The sequence below is a fragment of the Crinia signifera genome, chromosome 2 (genome assembly GCF_055691185.1).
Source record: "Crinia signifera chromosome 2, ASM5569118v1, whole genome shotgun sequence".
Classification (NCBI taxonomy): Eukaryota; Metazoa; Chordata; class Amphibia; order Anura; family Myobatrachidae; genus Crinia; species Crinia signifera.
Window position 1 is genome coordinate 7046111 of NC_139218.1, and position 20795 is coordinate 7066905.

The 20795-nt window shown below is 50.2% G+C and overlaps 1 protein-coding gene across 1 annotated transcript in view; it reads left to right on the forward strand.

Moving 5' to 3' along the window:
- The window catches only part of STXBP5L (syntaxin binding protein 5L), a 370406-nt gene that overhangs the window by 98693 nt on the left and 250918 nt on the right, over window positions 1–20795 (forward strand). The window contains exons 3-4 of the mRNA XM_083170643.1: window positions 913–994; window positions 3824–3924. Coding sequence (XP_083026769.1) covers window positions 913–994; window positions 3824–3924 — 183 coding nt within the window. The remainder of the gene's footprint in view (window positions 1–912; window positions 995–3823; window positions 3925–20795) is intronic.

Sequence of the window (20795 nt, forward strand, 5' to 3'; positions counted from 1 at the left end):
GTCCGGATACCTCCTGTCCCATGTGATTAGTTTCAGCCGTACTCAGGAAATGTTTAATAAAGAGATTATAGGACCTATTTATCATTAGGGCACCGGCCAAGTGGTGATAAGGAATCCTTTATCACCACTGTAACCGGATCAGCATCGGTTTTACACTGAGCACAATTCATCCCAGCGCCGCGGAGCCAGAGACTTACCGGAGAACAGGCGTATCCGGCCCGGAGCTGATGTCACACTCCGCCCTTATACGTTCATACACGCCTATCGTTCTCCCGGACACTCCCAATGGTTTTTCTGTCATGTCTACGCCTACTTAATATCTGCAGACACCCTGTGCGGGAAGCGGGTGGACAGCTGTCAGCTGCCCTCCCATGGGCTCATTCCCTGGTCCTTCACCCCACGCCTGCCGCCGCCCGCTGAATCTATTCGCCATGGCCGCTCGCACACAGCGGCTGCACATGGGCATAAATGACTGATGAATGTACACACAGGGGTGCGCGGACACTAGAATATGTTCCATAGTTACCACGCCTCAGCCGGGTGCGGTTAGAAGTGCGCAGGTGGCCACCCGGATGGCGACAGTAGAATGCGGCCCAATGTGTCTGTCATATACGCTATTTCTCCTTTATATGCCCGAGGGGGAAATGGGAAAGACGTAAGAATGACAAATAGGATTGTCTGCAGTCCTCCTGTGCTTCAGTGACGGTGCTGTTATCCTGCTGGGGGAGGGGGGGGGGGGTGTCCGTGTCACGTCTGTGAATTATATTGTAGCATCTCCTCCGCCGTACGTTGCATTAATGGTTAATGTTCCGTCTGCCTCCCCAGGGACAGGGACACGTAATTGCCGCACTGGCAAGGTTAATTGCTTCATAATTGTTCACCAGTAAAATCCTTAACTATTGATCACAACAGACTGGGCCGGCCCGGCGTGGACTGCCATTGCCAACATGATAGCAGCGCGGCCGTCCTGCATCTCCAGTTCTTAATCAATGAGGTGAGTGTGGCGGTCACCCCTGCAGCGCTGCTTCATGTGTCCTGCAGCAACAAGGCCTATGTGACATAATGCCGCAGTACAGAAGCGTCCTCTTACACCGAGGGTCCGTCCTATTAGGTGCCATGAATCATCACGGCATCGGGCGCACTTTACAGCAGGCGGAATTCGCCTAAAACTGCTCGCACCTCCATACGGAAATGAGCACTTTTATGTGAGTTCCACCCAACTATAGGGTTGCAAGATCAAATCCGGTGCTGTTGCCGGCGTTTAAAAGCAATGGAATGGCACCCGGACAGCACCTTGCACCCTTTGGAGGATGCAAGGTGCCGTTGCACCACATATCCTCCATACGCTATGTGGTGCGAGTTTCCTGGGGAGCGCAATCCTTTATATGTGACACACAACTTTACCCAGGAATTAGATGTCTATATGTACAAAGACGCAGATGAGACACAACAGAAATTGGCGTAATAAAATGGCGTTTCATATACAGATTCAGACTCATTCGCACACAGAAGTACAAGTGACGCACCTCAGATTAATCAGTGCGGTCTTCTGACATAGGCTAGTTGCACCATATAGCAGGGGTGGCCAACCGGTCAGAGGTAAAGAGACGAAAAATATCGGTAGTCAAGCTAAAGAGCCGACATCATGCGCGCGCCGAAGGCGCATGCGCCAAAAAAGGGGCGTAGTCTATTTTGACCCCTTGGGTGGGTGTGATACAAATATGCCTCCAATAGTGCAGTGCCATATATACATATGCCCCCAATAGTGGCAGATACACATATGCCCCCCACGGTGCCAGGTATGCACCACACGGTGCTGGGTATGCCCCCACAGTGCCAAAAAGCTTGTATGCCCCCACAGTGCCACAAACTGCTATGCCCCCACAGTGCCACAAACTGCTATGCCCCCACAGTGCAAATTTCCCAGCAGCAGCACTCATCGTTGTTGCTGCTGCTGCCAGGTGGGGAGAGGACAGTCTCGTGTCCCCTGCAGTCCTCCTGTCATGTCACCGATGGGAGGAGAGCACAGCACAGCACACCGCGCGTCTCCTTCCCACTCATTTCCCTGTGACTGGGCCGCCCACCAATCAAAGCTCGCTGGCCGGCTCCTGATTGGCTGCTGGCCCACGAGCTCTGCTTGGCGGACGGCCCAGTCACAAGGATGCACAGTAAGGGGTAGGAGAGATGCGCGATGCGCGCTCTCCTCCCCTCAGAAGGAGAAGGGATTCAGGGAACCGGCAGCAGGGGGGACTGGGACGGACGGTGGGCGACGGGCAGCAGTGGGAGCAGGAGCCACACTTTACAAGGGGGAGAGCCGCATGAGGCTCAAGAGCCACAGGTTGGCCACCACTGCCATATAGTAACTAAGGGGGGTATTCAATTAGTCTGTTTTATTTTTGGTTAGCCAATAAAACGGGACTTATTGGACCCATTACTATTCAATTGCAGCCATTTTCGACCGTGCCGTTTCAATGACTAAAAAACGGTCTAAAAAGTTTGGCAGATTGAATACCACCGACGCGTATTATATAGGAAAAGATGCGGTACTTGTTTCCTAGCAGGTTAATTGCGTAAAGGGCTATTCTGCGTAAATAAATCACATCGCATGCCATTTTAGTGGCATGCGATGGTATTTTTCTCTTTTTTTTTTAAAGTTAATTTATTCACTGCTTTCATGTCCCCAGGGCATCTCATTGCATCCCATCGCACCTCCCGCAAAATCGCATGCCATCGCATGCAATGCGATTTTTAAGTTAATTTATTCACTCTTATGTCCCCAGGCCCATCTCATCGCATGGCATCGCATGCCATTTTTTGATCGCATGCCATTTTATGGGGTGCTATGCCATGACATTAGGTATACAATAGTATGATTGTATCTCCCAAAAATAGGCTTAATGCCCCCCCCCCCCCCACACACACTATCCACGCCACCCCAAAGCGTGGCGAGCACAGCGAGCCCCGGCAGGGGCGGTGTAATGCGTCCTCCGACTTTTTCATTACCCCACTATCCACGTCGGCGTGGAGTTGATTTTATATAGTGTGGCGAGCCACCTAGCCCAAAGCGTGGCGAGCCCCGCGAGGGGACGCGGAATACATGTAAAGTAATCCGCGTTCCCTCGCAGGGCTTGCTGCGCTCGCCACACTATATAAAATCAATTCCACGCCAACGTGGATAGTGGGGGTAATGAAAAAGTCGGAGGACGCGTTCCGCCGCCGCTCGCCACGCTTCGGGGTGGCGTGGATAGTGGGGGGTGCGTTAAACCTATTTTTGGGACATACAATCATAATATTGTATACCTAATGTCATGGCATCGCACACCCTATAAAATCGCATGCGATTTTGCGGGACATGCGATGCCATGCCATGCGATATAGTGGGGTACAATAGCCATATAAAAAATGACATAAAAAAAAAATTGCATTGCATGCCGCTATAATGGCCCATGGGATGCGATGTGATTTCCCTACGGTGCCGTACGTAGGAAATCTGGGCACCGTGCTAGGAAACAAGTACCAAAGATGCTCCCCACAAGCCAAGTCTCATCGGAGTAGGCGCATTGAAGAGGGGGCGCTTGGTGTGACTGGGGCAATAGAGTATGAGGTGACCTCTGTACCGCCTTATGTGCAGGAACCTTCATGTCCAGCAGCTGTAATGTCACTGTCACTTTCCATGCAGGGAGCGGCACTGTAATGTCTCTCTGTATAATAATCAGATGTATCTCTGAGAGGTCAGACGTGTCCCACGGCGAGGCACAGCGGGGACACGTCAATAAATACTGATTACACGTATGGTACAATTAGTGTCTGTGCTTGTTTGCAGGGAGCCTTGGTGACTGCGTGTGCGAACGAGACGCTGCACCTGTGGAACCTGAGACAGAAGCGTCCGGCGGTGCTTCATTCCTTGAAGTTTAACAAAGAGCGGTAAGAGCGGGAAACCGGTACGTCACACGGTAATACAGGACGTCATCGCTATCGGCCCAGAGAGTGACAGGTGATAATGGGGCACACACACATAGTACAGGGGGTGTATAGCACAGAGTGACAGGTGGGAATGGGGCACACACATAGTACAGGGGTGTATAGTGTATAGCACAGAGTGACAGGTGGGAATGGGGCACACACATAGTACAGGGGGTGTATAGTGTATAGCACAGGGTGACAGGTGGGAATGGGGCACACACATAGTACAGGGGTGTATAGTGTATAGCACAGGGTGCCAGGTGGGAATGGGGCACACACATAGTACAGGGGGTGTATAGTGTATAGCACAGGGTGACAGGTGGGAATGGGGCACACACATAGTACAGGGGTGTATAGTGTCCAGCACAGAGTGACAGGTGGGAATGGGGCACACACATAGTACAGGGGGTGTATAGTGTATAGCACAGAGTGACAGGTGGGAATGGGGCACACACATAGTACAGGGGGTGTATAGTGTACAGCACAGGGTGACAGGTGTGAATGGGGCACACACATAGTACAGGGGGTGTATAGTGTATAGCACAGAGTGACAGGTGGGAATGGGGCACACACATAGTATAGGGGGTGTATAGTGTATAGCACAGGGTGCCAGGTGGGAATGGGGCACACACATAGTACAGGGGTGTATAGTGTATAGCACAGGGTGACAGGTGGGAATGGGGCACACACATAGTACAGGGGGTGTATAGTGTCCAGCACAGGGTGCCAGGTGGGAATGGGGCACACACATAGTACAGGGGTGTATAGTGTATAGCACAGAGTGACAGGTGGGAATGGGGCACACACATAGTACAGGGGGTGTATAGTGTATAGCACAGGGTGACAGGTGTGAATGGGGCACACACATAGTACAGGGGTGTATAGTGTCCAGCACAGGGTGACAGGTGGGAATGGGGCACACACATAGTACAGGGGGTGTATAGTGTATAGCACAGGGTGCCAGGTGGGAATGGGGCACACACATAGTACAGGGGTGTATAGTGTATAGCACAGGGTGACAGGTGGGAATGGGGCACACACATAGTACAGGGGGTGTATAGTGTATAGCACAGGGTGACAGGTGGGAATGGGGCACACACATATTACAGGGGTGTATAGTGTATAGCACAGAGTGACAGGTGGGAATGGGGCACACACATAGTACAGGGGGTGTATAGTGTATAGCACAGGGTGACAGGTGGGAATGGGGCACACACATAGTACAGGGGTGTATAGTGTATAGCACAGGGTGACAGGTGGGAATGGGGCACACACATAGTACAGGGGTGTATAGCACAGGGTGACAGGTGGGAATGGGGCACACACATAGTACAGGGGGTGTATAGTGTATAGCACAGGGTGACAGGTGGGAATGGGGCACACACATAGTACAGGGGTGTATAGTGTATAGCACAGAGTGACAGGTGGGAATGGGGCACACACAGTACAGGGGTGTATAGTGTATAGCACAGGGTGACAGGTGGGAATGGGGCACACACATAGTACAGGGGGTGTATAGTGTATAGCACAGAGTGACAGGTGGGAATGGGGCACACACATAGTACAGGGGTGTATAGTGTCCAGCACAGAGTGACAGGTGGGAATGGGGCACACACATAGTACAGGGGTGTATAGTGTCCAGCACAGAGTGACAGGTGGGAATGGGGCACACACATAGTACAGGAGTGTATAGTGTATAGCACAGAGTGACGGGTGGGAATGGGGCACACACATAGTACAGGGAGTGTATAGTGTATAGCACAGGGTGACAGGTGGGAATGGGGCACACACATAGTACAGGGGTGTATAGTGTATAGCACAGGGTGACAGGTGGGAATGGGGCACACACATAGTACAGGGGTGTATAGTGTATAGCACAGGGTGACAGGTGGGAATGGGGCACACACATAGTACAGGGGGTGTATAGTGTATAGCACAGGGTGACAGGTGGGAATGGGGCACACACACAGTACAGGGTGTATAGTGTATAGCACAGGGTGCCAGGTGGGAATGGGGCACACACATAGTACAGGGGGGGGGGGGGGGGGGGTGTAGTGTCCAGCACAGAGTGACAGGTGGGAATGGGGCACACACATAGTACAGGGGTGTATAGTGTATAGCACAGGGTGACAGGTGGGAATGGGGCACACACATAGTACAGGGGTGTATAGTGTATAGCACAGGGTGACAGGTGTGAATGGGGCACACACATAGTACAGGGGTGTATAGTGTATAGCACAGGGTGCCAGGTGGGAATGGGGCACACACATAGTACAGGGGGTGTATAGTGTCCAGCACAGGGTGACAGGTGTGAATGGGGCACACACATAGTACAGGGGGTGTATAGTGTATAGCACAGGGTGCCAGGTGGGAATGGGGCACACACATAGTACAGGGGGTGTATAGTGTATAGCACAGGGTGACAGGTGGGAATGGGGCACACACATAGTACAGGGGGTGTATAGTGTATAGCACAGGGTGACAGGTGGGAATGGGGCACACACATAGTACAGGGGGTGTATAGTGTATAGCACAGGGTGCCAGGTGGGAATGGGGCACACACATAGTACAGGGGTGTATAGTGTATAGCACAGGGTGACAGGTGGGAATGGGGCACACACATAGTACAGGGGTGTATAGTGTATAGCACAGGGTGCCAGGTGGGAATGGGGCACACACATAGTACAGGGGTGTATAGTGTATAGCACAGGGTGCCAGGTGGGAATGGGGCACACACATAGTACAGGGGGTGTATAGTGTCCAGCACAGGGTGACAGGTGTGAATGGGGCACACACATAGTACAGGGGTGTATAGTGTATAGCACAGAGTGACAGGTGGGAATGGGGCACATATACATAGTACAGGGGTGTATAGTGTCCAGAACAGGGTGCCAGGTGGGAATGGGGCACACACATAGTACAGGGGTGTATAGTGTATAGCACAGGGTGCCAGGTGGGAATGGGGCACACACATAGTACAGGGGGTGTATAGTGTATAGCACAGAGTGACAGGTGGGAATGGGGCACATATACATAGTACAGGGGTGTATAGTGTCCAGCACAGGGTGCCAGGTGGGAATGGGGCACACACATAGTACAGGGGTGTATAGTGTATAGCACAGGGTGACAGGTGGGAATGGGGCACACACATAGTACAGGGGGTGTATAGTGTCCAGCACAGTGACAGGTGGGAATGGGGCACACACATAGTACAGGGGGTGTATAGTGTCCAGCACAGGGTGCCAGGTGGGAATGGGGCACACACATAGTACAGGGGTGTATAGTGTACAGCACAGGGTGCCAGGTGGGAATGGGGCACACACATAGTACAGGGGTGTATAGTGTATAGCACAGGGTGCCAGGTGGGAATGGGGCACACACATAGTACAGGGGTGTATAGTGTATAGACCAGGGTGCCAGGTGGGAATGGGGCACACACATAGTACAGGGGTGTATAGTGTATAGCACAGGGTGACAGGTGGGAATGGGGCACACACATAGTACAGGGGTGTATAGTGTATAGCACAGGGTGACAGGTGGGAATGGGGCACACACATAGTACAGGGGTGTATAGTGTACAGCACAGGGTGACAGGTGGGAATGGGGCACACAGATAGTACAGGGGGTGTATAGTGTATAGCACAGGGTGACAGGTGGGAATGGGGCACACACATAGTACAGGGGTGTATAGTGTATAGCTCAGGGTGCCAGGTGGGAATGGGGCACACACATAGTACAGGGGGTGTATAGTGTATAGCACAGGGTGCCAGGTGTGAATGGGGCACATATACATAGTACAGGGGTGTATAGTGTCCAGCACAGAGTGACATGTGGGAATGGGGCACATATACATAGTACATGGGTGTATAGTGCCCAGCACAGAGTGACGGGTGGGAATGGGGCACATATACATAGTACAGGGGGTGTATAGTGTCCAGCACAGAGTGACAGGTGGGAATGGGGCACACACATAGTACAGGGGGGTGTATAGTGTCCAGCACAGGGTGACAGGTGGGAATGGGGCACACACATAGTACAGGGGGTGTATAGTGTCCAGCACAGGGTGACAGGTGGGAATGGGGCACATATACATAGTACAGGGGTGTATAGTGTCCAGCACATGGTGCCAGGTGGGAATGGGGCACACACATAGTACAGGGGGTGTATAGTGTCCAGCACAGGGTGCCAGGTGGGAATGGGGCACACACATAGTACAGGGGGTGTATAGTGTATAGCACAGAGTGACAGGTGGGAATGGGGCACACACATAGTACAGGGGGTGTATAGCACAGGGTGACAGGTGTGAATGGGGCACACATATAGTACAGGGGTGTATAGTGTATAGCACAGGGTGCCAGGTGGGAATGGAGCACACACATAGTACAGGGGGTGTATAGTGTATAGTACAGGGTGACAGGTGGGAATGGGGCACACACATAGTACAGGGGTGTATAGTGTATAGCACAGGGTGACAGGTGGGAATGGGGCACACACATAGTACAGGGAGTGTATAGTGTATAGCACAGGGTGCCAGGTGGGAATGGGGCACACACATAGTACAGGGGTGTATAGTGTATAGCACAGAGTGACAGGTGGGAATGGGGCACACACATAGTACAGGGGTGTATAGTGTATAGCACAGGGTGACAGGTGGGAATGGGGCACACACATAGTACAGGGGTGTATAGTGTATAGCACAGGGTGACAGGTGGGAATGGGGCACACACATAGTACAGGGGTGTATAGTGTCCAGCACAGGGTGACAGGTGGGAATGGGGCACACACATAGTACAGGGCTGTATAGTGTATAGCACAGGGTGCCAGGTGTGAATGGGGCACACACATAGTACAGGGGGTGTATAGTGTATAGCACAGGGTGCCAGGTGGGAATGGGGCACACACATAGTACAGGGGTGTATAGTGTATAGCACAGAGTGACAGGTGGGAATGGGGCACACACATAGTACATGGGTGTATAGTGTATAGCACAGAGTGACAGGTGGGAATGGGGCACACACATAGTACATGGGTGTATAGTGTATAGCACAGGGTGCCAGGTGGGAATGGGGCACACACATAGTACAGGGGGTGTATAGTGTATAGCACAGGGTGCCAGGTGGGAATGGGGCACACACATAGTACAGGGGGTGTATAGTGTATAGCACAGAGTGACAGGTGGGAATGGGGCACACACATAGTACATGGGTGTATAGTGTATAGCACAGGGTGCCAGGTGGGAATGGGGCACACACATAGTACAGGGGGTGTATAGTGTATAGCACAGGGTGCCAGGTGGGAATGGGGCACACACATAGTACAGGGGGTGTATAGTGTATAGCACAGGGTGCCAGGTGGGAATGGGGCACACACATAGTACAGGGGTGTATAGTGTATAGCACAGAGTGACAGGTGGGAATGGGGCACACACATAGTACAGGGGGTGTATAGTGTATAGCACAGGGTGCCAGGTGGGAATGGGGCACACACATAGTACAGGGGTGTATAGTGTATAGCACAGGGTGACAGGTGGGAATGGGGCACACACATAGTACATGGGTGTATAGTGTATAGCACAGGGTGCCAGGTGGGAATGGGGCACACACATAGTACAGGGGTGTATAGTGTATAGCACAGAGTGACAGGTGGGAATGGGGCACACACATAGTACAGGGGGTGTATAGTGTCCAGCACAGGGTGACAGGTGTGAATGGGGCACACACATAGTACAGGGGTGTATAATGTATAGCACAGAGTGACAGGTGGGAATGGGGCACATATACATAGTACAGGGGGTGTATAGTGTCCAGCACAGAGTGCCAGGTGGGAATGGGGCACACACATAGTACAGGGGGTGTATAGTGTCCAGCACAGGGTGCCAGGTGGGAATGGGGCACACACATAGTACAGTGGGTGTATAGTGTCCAGCACAGGGTGCCAGGTGGGAATGGGGCACACACATAGTACATGGGGTGTATAGTGTATAGCACAGGGTGCCAGGTGTGAATGGGGCACATATACATAGTACAGGGGTGTATAGTGTCCAGCACAGAGTGACATGTGGGAATGGGGCACATATACATAGTACATGGGTGTATAGTGCCCAGCACAGAGTGACGGGTGGGAATGGGGCACATATACATAGTACAGGGGGTGTATAGTGTCCAGCACAGAGTGACAGGTGGGAATGGGGCACACACATAGTACAGGGGGTGTATAGTGTCCAGCACAGGGTGACAGGTGGGAATGGGGCACACACATAGTACAGGGGGTGTATAGTGTATAGCACAGGGTGTCAGGTGGGAATGGGGCACATATACATAGTACAGGGGTGTATAGTGTCCAGCACAGAGTGACAGGTGGGAATGGGGCACACACATAGTACAGGGGGTGTATAGTGTATAGCACAGGGTGTCAGGTGGGAATGGGGCACATATACATAGTACAGGGGGTGTATAGTGTCCAGCACAGGGTGACAGGTGGGAATGGGGCACACACATAGTACAGGGGGTGTATAGTGTCCAGCACAGGGTGACAGGTGGGAATGGGGCACATATACATAGTACAGGGGTGTATAGTGTCCAGCACAGAGTGACAGGTGGGAATGGGGCACATATACATAGTACATGGGTGTATAGTGTCCAGCACAGAGTGACAGGTGGGAATGGGGCACATATACATAGTACAGGGGTGTATAGTGTCCAGCACAGAGTGACAGGTGGAAATGGGGCACACACATAGTACAGGAGTGTATAGTGTCCAGCACAGAGTGACAGGTGGGAATGGGGCACACACACATAGTACAGGGGTGTATCTGAGGGGGTACAGGATAGAGTCCAGCACAGAGTGACAGGTGGGAATGGGGCACATATATGTAGTACAGGGGGTGTTCCTGCGGGGTACAGGATCGTGTCCAGCACAGAGTAACAGGTGGGGTGAATATGGGGCACATATACATAGTAGGTTAGTGCCCAGCATACAGGGAGGATAGGTATATATCCTGTGTATGCAGGTATACATATACATAGTAGGTCAGTGTCCAGCATATACAGAAGGGCGGTGTACATCAGGCTGTTTATGCAGGGTTACATATACATAGGTCAGTGTCCAGCATACAGGGAGGGGAGATGTACATCAGGCTGTGTATGCAGGGTTACATATACATTGGTCAGTGTCCAGCATACAGGGAGGGGAGGTGTACATCAGGCTGTGTATGCAGGGATACATATACATTGGTCAGTGTCCAGCATATATGGAGGGGAGGTGTACATCAGGCTGTGTATGCAGGGTTACATATACATAGGTCAGTGTCCAGCATACAGGGAGGGGAGGCTGTGGATGCAGGGTTACATATACATAGGTCAGTGTCCAGCATACAGGTAGGGGAGGCTGTGTATGCAGGGATACATATACATAGGCCAGTGTCCAGCATATATGGAGGGGAGGTGTACATCAGGCTGTGTATGCAGGGATACATATACATAGGTCAGTGTCCAGCATATATGGATGGGAGGTGTACATCAGGCTGTGTATGCAGGGATACATATACATAGGTCAGTGTCCAGCATACAGGGAGGGGAGGCTGTGTATGCAGGGATACATATACATAGGTCAGTGTCCAGCATACAGGGAGGGGAGGTGTACATCAGGCTGTGTATGCAGGGATACACATACACCTCCCCTCCCTGTATGCTGGACACTGACCTATGTACATCAGGCTGTGTATGCAGGGATACATATACATAGGTCAGTGTCCAGCATACAGGGAGGGGCGGTGTACATCAGGCTGTGTATGCAGGGATACACATACACCTCCCCTCCCTGTATGCTGGACACTGACCTATGTACATCAGGCTGTGTATGCAGGGATACATATACATAGGTCAGTGTCCAGCATACAGGGAGGGGAGGCTGTGTATGCAGGGATACATATACATAGGTCAGTGTCCAGCATACAGGGAGGGGAGGCTGTGTATACAGGGATACATACACCTGATACCTGCGGTGCTATTACTGTACACGTTAGAATGTAGAACCTGCTCTCACTCCTCTGTATATAAGTCATTATTAATGTCCTTCCCGGGGAAGCTGCGACACAGAACTGATGCAGCCAATAACCACTTCATAAACGTCCCCGTCCTGCGCCTCTGCTGTGAGCCATCTGTGCCGGCACTGTGTCAGGTAGATGCAGGTGGGTGATGGGCTAAGTACAGCTAATAATTGGGCAGGGGTATGATTACTGGCACTTTCCCTCTTCCCCGAGGAGCAGCCGGTGACTGGATTGTATAAAACCTATCAGAGATAAGATGAGCAGCACAGACCCTTGTCAGGAAGCAGCGCGGCCTCCATCGCTATCGGCTCCTGAAGTGTCTCACAGATTGTCAGAGTATGATTAGCATCAGCTCGCTGAGAGCCCGGCCAGGTCTTGTGAGCGAGGCCGGGGGCAGCTGGTGTGATTGTGGGGTCTCTGAGGTGATGCTGGGAAAAGGTTCCATCATGCGCCTGTATCTCGTCTCTCCTGCTGCCTCTGGGGGCTGTTATGATGCATTTACAGGGGAGATGAGACACATGTATCACTGTCTATGTGACCGGCTCGCTGAGACTCACAGGGGAGGAATCTAAGCTGTAATGTACGCGGGTCTCCATCGTCCCCCTCCGGCAGGAATCATGCCTACTTATTAGTCTATTGTCTGTGAAAGTCCCGTAATGTCTTGGTGCAGATAAATCGAGCCATCTCCTGCCACTTTTATGTCTGTCTGCTCTTCATTATCTCTCTCTATACCATGTGCAGGGCCAGCCCTTAATAGAATGGCATGCTTTTGGCTGGTACTCCTAGCCCCACCACCTGCTCTGCACCCCTCTCCCAGCACAGCATCCAACACCAAGCAGCACAGATCACCCCTCTCCCATAGCAATCCTCATCCACAGGGCTGTAACTAGACATTTTGGTGAACTGTGCCAGCAACACCTCCAGATTTTAAATAGGGACAGCATTCGCCAAAGAGGCACACCCCCTGAAAGTAGGTGATCCTGCTGGGAAGGGGCCTGGTCATACCAGAGTGCCAAATCAAATTACATCACAGAGTAGTGCTACCTTATTCACATTGCACAACATTTATTGGCCCTTATTCTTGTTATACCGCACAGTAGTTTACCTTACTCTTGTTATACCGCATAGTAGTTTACCTTATTCTTGTTATACCGCATAGTAGTTTACCTTATTTTTGTTATACCGCACAGTAGTGTCCCTTATTCTAGTTATGCCACACAGTAGTGTCCCTTTTTCTTATACTACACAGTACTGTCCCTTATCTTGTTATGGCACAGAGTAGTGTCCCATATACTTGTTATGCCACATAGTAGTGTCCATTATTCTTGTTATACTAAACAGTAGTGTCCCTTTATTATTGTTATGCCACTCAGTAGTGTCCCTTATTCTTGTTATGCCAAACAGTAGTACCTCTTTTCCTTTTACGTGTTACCCCATCCCAGTCAAGCTGAACAGACTCTAGACTTGGAATATAACAGGACCATATATGCGCATGGACAACCGTTGATATCTGACTCCAATTTAAAGTCACAATCCAAAATGGTATATTAATCAGAATAATCACCATTGGAGGAATAGGATGATGCCATTCATATGTCTTGGGAATCATTGCACCACGGTATGACTGAATGGCCAAAGGGGCCCCAGCGTACAGTATGTTCTTAATAAGAAACTTCTGGTTCCAGCAAGAGCTAATGTCCTTATCCGTGGAAACAGTGTGGTAATGCCCCTTGATCAAAGTGTTTGTACACCTTGATAAAGGGGTTAGTTATCGGCCAGAAACATCGGTTTCCACTTACCATAAAGCAGGGGTGGGGAACCTTTCTTCTTCCAAGTTTGGGAACCACTGGTCTATAGTGTTTTGTGTCTATATTTTCTGGCCATCTCATAGTCTTGTGCAGTTCTGATTACACGGAGACGCCAATGGCTACAATACGCTTGCACACCTCACTGACCTGTATGTAGCGGTTTGCTGCATTGTCTGACTTATGGAAGAATTTATATTTTTTCCAAATATTACACTGAATACAACCATTGTGGTAAATTGGACCCTGTCCATGTAAATCAAGTAGGGGCTGACACTACTCCCACAGCGCCCCGATTACAGCGCCCCAGTTATCTATGTTACATTGACACATAGACATGCGCAAAACCCCCACTCCTCAGACAAGGGGCCTAACGAATCGGCCCCAGAATGTCTTATTCTAACGTCACCAATAGTCTATCCCCTTGAAGAACAGTCCGTGTTTGCTAAGAATATGTTAAATGATTTTTCCCATCTGTTACATTTCCCGATGTTTCTTCATGTGTTTTATATTCTAAAATTGTTTCCCTTTGTAAATCCTGGTCTTTATTCTGTCCTCCTGCATGCAGGATTTTATATAACTTCTATCCTTTAATCTCCAGCCGTGCAATCATTTCTTCACAATGCTTTTTGAACACCGTTCCTTTTGATGCACATGAATTGGGACAGTGGAATATCTAAGTGGCAGCCGGGATGGAGCAAGTACCTGTTGTTATCAGCCGGCTTAATGCAGTCTTTTGTAGTAACTCCGTTCCTCTGTTGTGCGCTGCCCTTATATCATATCAAGTCCAAGGGCTCAATTTCATTTGAATTATTCTGGAATTGAAAAACAACCGTTCTTTTGAATAGGCGCAGTAAATGTTAAAAAAATTGCCTTAACATTAAAAGGTTTCTTTTATCATATTTTATGTGGAAGAAAAGAGAATTCTTATTTAAAGTTTACTGGTAATGCTTACCCCGTATTTCTTTGTGGCATAGGTTGGGGCAAAAGCTGTCCCCATTACTGTGCCACTGTTTTGTAGGATAGAAATACCAGCAGCAGCAGCAGCAGCTATACCTGTACTTCTTGTGGCCTGGTCTTCCCCGAACTCAATGATTTTTTGTATTCAGTCCCATGGGGCTGTGAGAATAATCAAAGTGGCGCTTAATTGAATTGACCTCTGTGAATGGCGTCCATGTGTTCCAAACTGAAACCAAAAGATTGTGGAAAAACTCATGTCGACTCTTGTGTTGACCGTTTCTGTGACAAACTTTTGCTTATGTTGATCTTTTTCTCATGTTGACCTTGGGCATGCTGACCTTTTTGGGTTTGAGCTACACCGTGTCACCCTAATTCTTGTTAACCCTATGATCCGTACCCCTGTTACCCAGTGCCAGTCCAAGCATTACATGGGGAGATATCTCCGGAGGGTATCACCGGCCATACCAGATTACGGCTACGACTTACTGTATCTCTCTATGATAAATAGGCTGCTTGGACCTGACGCTGTATACTTAATATAAGACTCTAAAGTTAAAAAAAAATTCTGTAAAATCTATATAATCCGATGGATTGAATGTTAGGGAGTCATTGGCTGGAATTTTCATCTTACTGGTGGTTACTTTCTTCATTTATAAATCTTATGTAATATATTATCATTCATTATTTTATTAATTAGACCTTTGGAGACCAGAATGGTTATTGTATTCTTTATGGCTCCCTTGTAATTCAGAAAGTTCAGAAGTTGGATTTAGGGCTAATTTTGAAAATGTTGGTGGTAGCTACGTGCCGCTTATGGGAGATGGCTTCCCCTCAGTGACCGTGTCTGGGAGATGGCTTCCTCTCAGTGACCGAGTCTGGGAGATGGCTTCCTCTCAGTGACCGTGTCTGGGAGATGGCTTCCCCTCAGTGACCGTGTCTGGGAGATGGCTTCCCCTCAGTGACCGTGCCTGGGAGATGGCTTCCCCTCAGTGACCATGCCTGGGAGATGGCTTCCCCTCAGTTACAGCATCTGGGAGATGGCTTCCCCTCAGTGACCGTGTCTGGGAGATGGCTTCCCCTCAGTGACCGTGTCTGGGAGATGGCTTCCCCTCAGTGACCGTGTCTGGGAGATGGCTTCCCCTCAGTGACCGTGTCTGGGAGATGGCTTCCCCTCAGTGACCGTGCCTGGGAGATGGCTTCCCCTCAGTGACCGTGCCTGGCAGATGGCTTCCCCTCAGTGACAGTGCCTGGGAGATGGCTTCCCCTCAGTGACCGTGCCTGGGAGATGGCTTCCTCTCAGTGACCGTGCCTGGGAGATGGCTTCCTCTCAGTGACCGTGCCTGGGAGATGGCTTCCTCTCAGTGACCGTGCCTGGGAGATGGCTTCCCCTCAGTGACAGTGCCTGGGAGATGGCTTCCCCTCAGTGACCGTGCCTGGGAGATGGCTTCCCCTCAGTGACAGTGCCTGGGAGATGGCTTCCCCTCAGTGACCGTGCCTGGGAGATGGCTTCCCCTCAGTGACCGTGCCTGGGAGATGGCTTCATCTCCCAGGCACGGTCACTGAGGGGAAGCCATCTCCCAGGCACAGTCACTGAGGGGAAGCCATCTCCCAGACACGGTCACTGAGGGGAAGCCATCTCCCAGACACGGTCACTGAGGGGAAGCCCACTCAGTGGCCGTGCCTGGGAGATGGCTTCCCCTCATTGACCGTGCCTGGGAGATGGCTTCCCCTCAGTGACCGTGCCTGGGAGATGGCTTCCCCTCAGTGACCGTGCCTGGGAGATGGCTTCATCTCCCAGGCACGGTCACTGAGGGGAAGCCATCTCCCAGGCACAGTCACTGAGGGGAAGCCATCTCCCAGGCACGGTCACTGAGGGGGCTTCCCCTCAGTGACCGTGTCTGGGAGATGGCTTCCCCTCAGTGACCGTGTCTGGGAGATGGCTTCCCCTCAGTGACCGTGTCTGGGAGATGGCTTCCCCTCAGTGACCGTGTCTGGGAGATGGCTTCCCCTCAGTGACCGTGTCTGGGAGATGGCTTCCCCTCAGTGACCGTGTCTGGGAGATGGCTTCCCCTCAGTGACCGTGTCTGGGAGATGGCTTCCCCTCAGTGACCGTGTCTGGGAGATGGCTTCCCCTCAGTGACCGTGTCTGGGAGATGGCTTCCCCTCAGTGACAGTGCCTGGGAGATGGCTTCCCCTCAGTGACCGTGCCTGGGAGATGGCTTCCCCTCAGTGACCGTGCCTGGGAGATGGCTTCCCCTCAGTGACCGTGCCTGGGAGATGGCTTCCCCTCAGTGACCGTGTCTGGGAGATGGCTTCATCTCCCAGGCACGGTCACTGAGGGGAAGCCATCTCCCAGGCACAGTCACTGAGGGGATGATTTTATATAACTTTTTATTTTATATAACTTCTATCCTTTAATCTCCAGCCGTGCAATCATTTCTTCACAATGCTTTTTGAACACCGTTCCTTTTGATGCACATGAATTGGGACAGTGGAATATCTAAGTGGCAGCCGGGATGGAGCAAGTACCTGTTGTTATCAGCCGGCTTAATGCAGTCTTTTGTAGTAACTCCGTTCCTCTGTTGTGCGCTGCCCTTATATCATATCAAGTCCAAGGGCTCAATTTCATTTGAATTATTCTGGAATTGAAAAACAACCGTTCTTTTGAATAGGCGCAGTAAATGTTAAAAAAATTGCCTTAACATTAAAAGGTTTCTTTTATCATATTTTATGTGGAAGAAAAGAGAATTCTTATTTAAAGTGTACTGGTAATGCTTACCCCGTATTTCTTTGTGGCATAGGTTGGGACAAAAGCTGTCCCCATTACTGTGCCACTGTTTTGTAGGATAGAAATACCAGCAGCAGCAGCAGCTATACCTGTACTTCTTGTGGCCTGGTCTTCCCCGAACTCAATGATTTTTTGTATTCAGTCCCATGGGGCTGTGAGAATAATCAAAGTGGCGCTTAATTGAATTGACCTCTGTGAATGGCGTCCATGTGTTCCAAACTGAAACCAAAAGATTGTGGAAAAACTCATGTCGACTCTTGTGTTGACCGTTTCTGTGACAAACTTTTGCTTATGTTGATCTTTTTCTCATGTTGACCTTGGGCATGCTGACCTTTTTGGGTTTGAGCTACACCGTGTCACCCTAATTCTTGTTAACCCTATGATCCGTACCCCTGTTACCCAGTGCCAGTCCAAGCATTACATGGGGAGATATCTCCGGAGGGTATCACCGGCCATACCAGATTACGGCTACGACTTACTGTATCTCTCTATGATAAATAGGCTGCTTGGACCTGACGCTGTATACTTAATATAAGACTCTAAAGTTAAAAAAAAATTCTGTAAAATCTATATAATCCGATGGATTGAATGTTAGGGAGTCATTGGCTGGAATTTTCATCTTACTGGTGGTTACTTTCTTCATTTATAAATCTTATGTAATATATTATCATTCATTATTTTATTAATTAGACCTTTGGAGACCAGAATGGTTATTGTATTCTTTATGGCTCCCTTGTAATTCAGAAAGTTCAGAAGTTGGATTTAGGGCTAATTTTGAAAATGTTGGTGGTAGCTACGTGCCGCTTATGGGAGATGGCTTCCCCTCAGTGACCGTGTCTGGGAGATGGCTTCCTCTCAGTGACCGTGTCTGGGAGATGGCTTCCTCTCAGTGACCGTGTCTGGGAGATGGCTTCCCCTCAGTGACCGTGTCTGGGAGATGGCTTCCCCTCAGTGACCGTGCCTGGGAGATGGCTTCCCCTCAGTGACAGTGCCTGGGAGATGGCTTCCCCTCAGTGACAGTGTCTGGGAGATGGCTGACAGTGTCTGGGAGATGGCTTCCCCTCAGTGACCGTGCCTGGGAGATGGCTTCCCCTCAGTGACCGTGCCTGGGAGATGGCTTCCCCTCAGTGACCGTGTCTGGGAGATGGCTTCCCCTCAGTGACCGTGTCTGGGAGATGGCTTCCCCTCAGTGACCGTGTCTGGGAGATGGCTTCCCCTCAGTGACCGTGTCTGGGAGATGGCTTCCCCTCAGTGACCGTGTCTGGGAGATGGCTTCCCCTCAGTGACAGTGCCTGGGAGATGGCTTCCCCTCAGTGACCGTGCCTGGGAGATGGCTTCCCCTCAGTGACCGTGCCTGGGAGATGGCTTCCCCTCAGTGACCGTGCCTGGGAGATGGCTTCCCCTCAGTGACCGTGTCTGGGAGATGGCTTCATCTCCCAGGCACGGTCACTGAGGGGAAGCCATCTCCCAGGCACAGTCACTGAGGGGATGATTTTATATAACTTTTTATTTTATATAACTTCTATCCTTTAATCTCCAGCCGTGCAATCATTTCTTCACAATGCTTTTTGAACACCGTTCCTTTTGATGCACATGAATTGGGACAGTGGAATATCTAAGTGGCAGCCGGGATGGAGCAAGTACCTGTTGTTATCAGCCGGCTTAATGCAGTCTTTTGTAGTAACTCCGTTCCTCTGTTGTGCGCTGCCCTTATATCATATCAAGTCCAAGGGCTCAATTTCATTTGAATTATTCTGGAATTGAAAAACAACCGTTCTTTTGAATAGGCGCAGTAAATGTTAAAAAAATTGCCTTAACATTAAAAGGTTTCTTTTATCATATTTTATGTGGAAGAAAAGAGAATTCTTATTTAAAGTGTACTGGTAATGCTTACCCCGTATTTCTTTGTGGCATAGGTTGGGACAAAAGCTGTCCCCATTACTGTGCCACTGTTTTGTAGGATAGAAATACCAGCAGCAGCAGCAGCTATACCTGTACTTCTTGTGGCCTGGTCTTCCCCGAACTCAATGATTTTTTGTATTCAGTCCCATGGGGCTGTGAGAATAATCAAAGTGGCGCTTAATTGAATTGACCTCTGTGAATGGCGTCCATGTGTTCCAAACTGAAACCAAAAGATTGTGGAAAAACTCATGTCGACTCTTGTGTTGACCGTTTCTGTGACAAACTTTTGCTTATGTTGATCTTTTTCTCATGTTGACCTTGGGCATGCTGACCTTTTTGGGTTTGAGCTACACCGTGTCACCCTAATTCTTGTTAACCCTATGATCCGTACCCCTGTTACCCAGTGCCAGTCCAAGCATTACATGGGGAGATATCTCCGGAGGGTATCACCGGCCATACCAGAATACGGCTACGACTTACTGTATCTCTCTATGATAAATAGGCTGCTTGGACCTGACGCTGTATACTTAATATAAGACTCTAAAGTTAAAAAAAAATTCTGTAAAATCTATATAATCCGATGGATTGAATGTTAGGGAGTCATTGGCTGGAATTTTCATCTTACTGGTGGTTACTTTCTTCATTTATAAATCTTATGTAATATATTATCATTCATTATTTTATTAATTAGACCTTTGGAGACCAGAATGGTTATTGTATTCTTTATGGCTCCCTTGTAATTCAGAAAGTTCAGAAGTTGGATTTAGGGCTAATTTTGAAAATGTTGGTGGTAGCTACGTGCCGCTTATGGGAGATGGCTTCCCCTCAGTGACCGTGTCTGGGAGATGGCTTCCTCTCAGTGACCGTGTCTGGGAGATGGCTTCCTCTCAGTGACCGTGTCTGGGAGATGGCTTCCCCTCAGTGACCGTGTCTGGGAGATGGCTTCCCCTCAGTGACCGTGCCTGGGAGATGGCTTCCCCTCAGTGACAGTGCCTGGGAGATGGCTTCCCCTCAGTGACAGTGTCTGGGAGATGGCTGACAGTGTCTGGGAGATGGCTTCCCCTCAGTGACCGTGCCTGGGAGATGGCTTCCCCTCAGTGACCGTGCCTGGGAGATGGCTTCCCCTCAGTGACCGTGTCTGGGAGATGGCTTCCCCTCAGTGACCGTGTCTGGGAGATGGCTTCCCCTCAGTGACCGTGTCTGGGAGATGGCTTCCCCTCAGTGACAGTGTCTGGGAGATGGCTTCCCCTCAGTGACCGTGTCTGGGAGATGGCTTCCCCTCAGTGACCGTGCCTGGGAGATGGCTTCCCCTCAGTGACCGTGTCTGGGA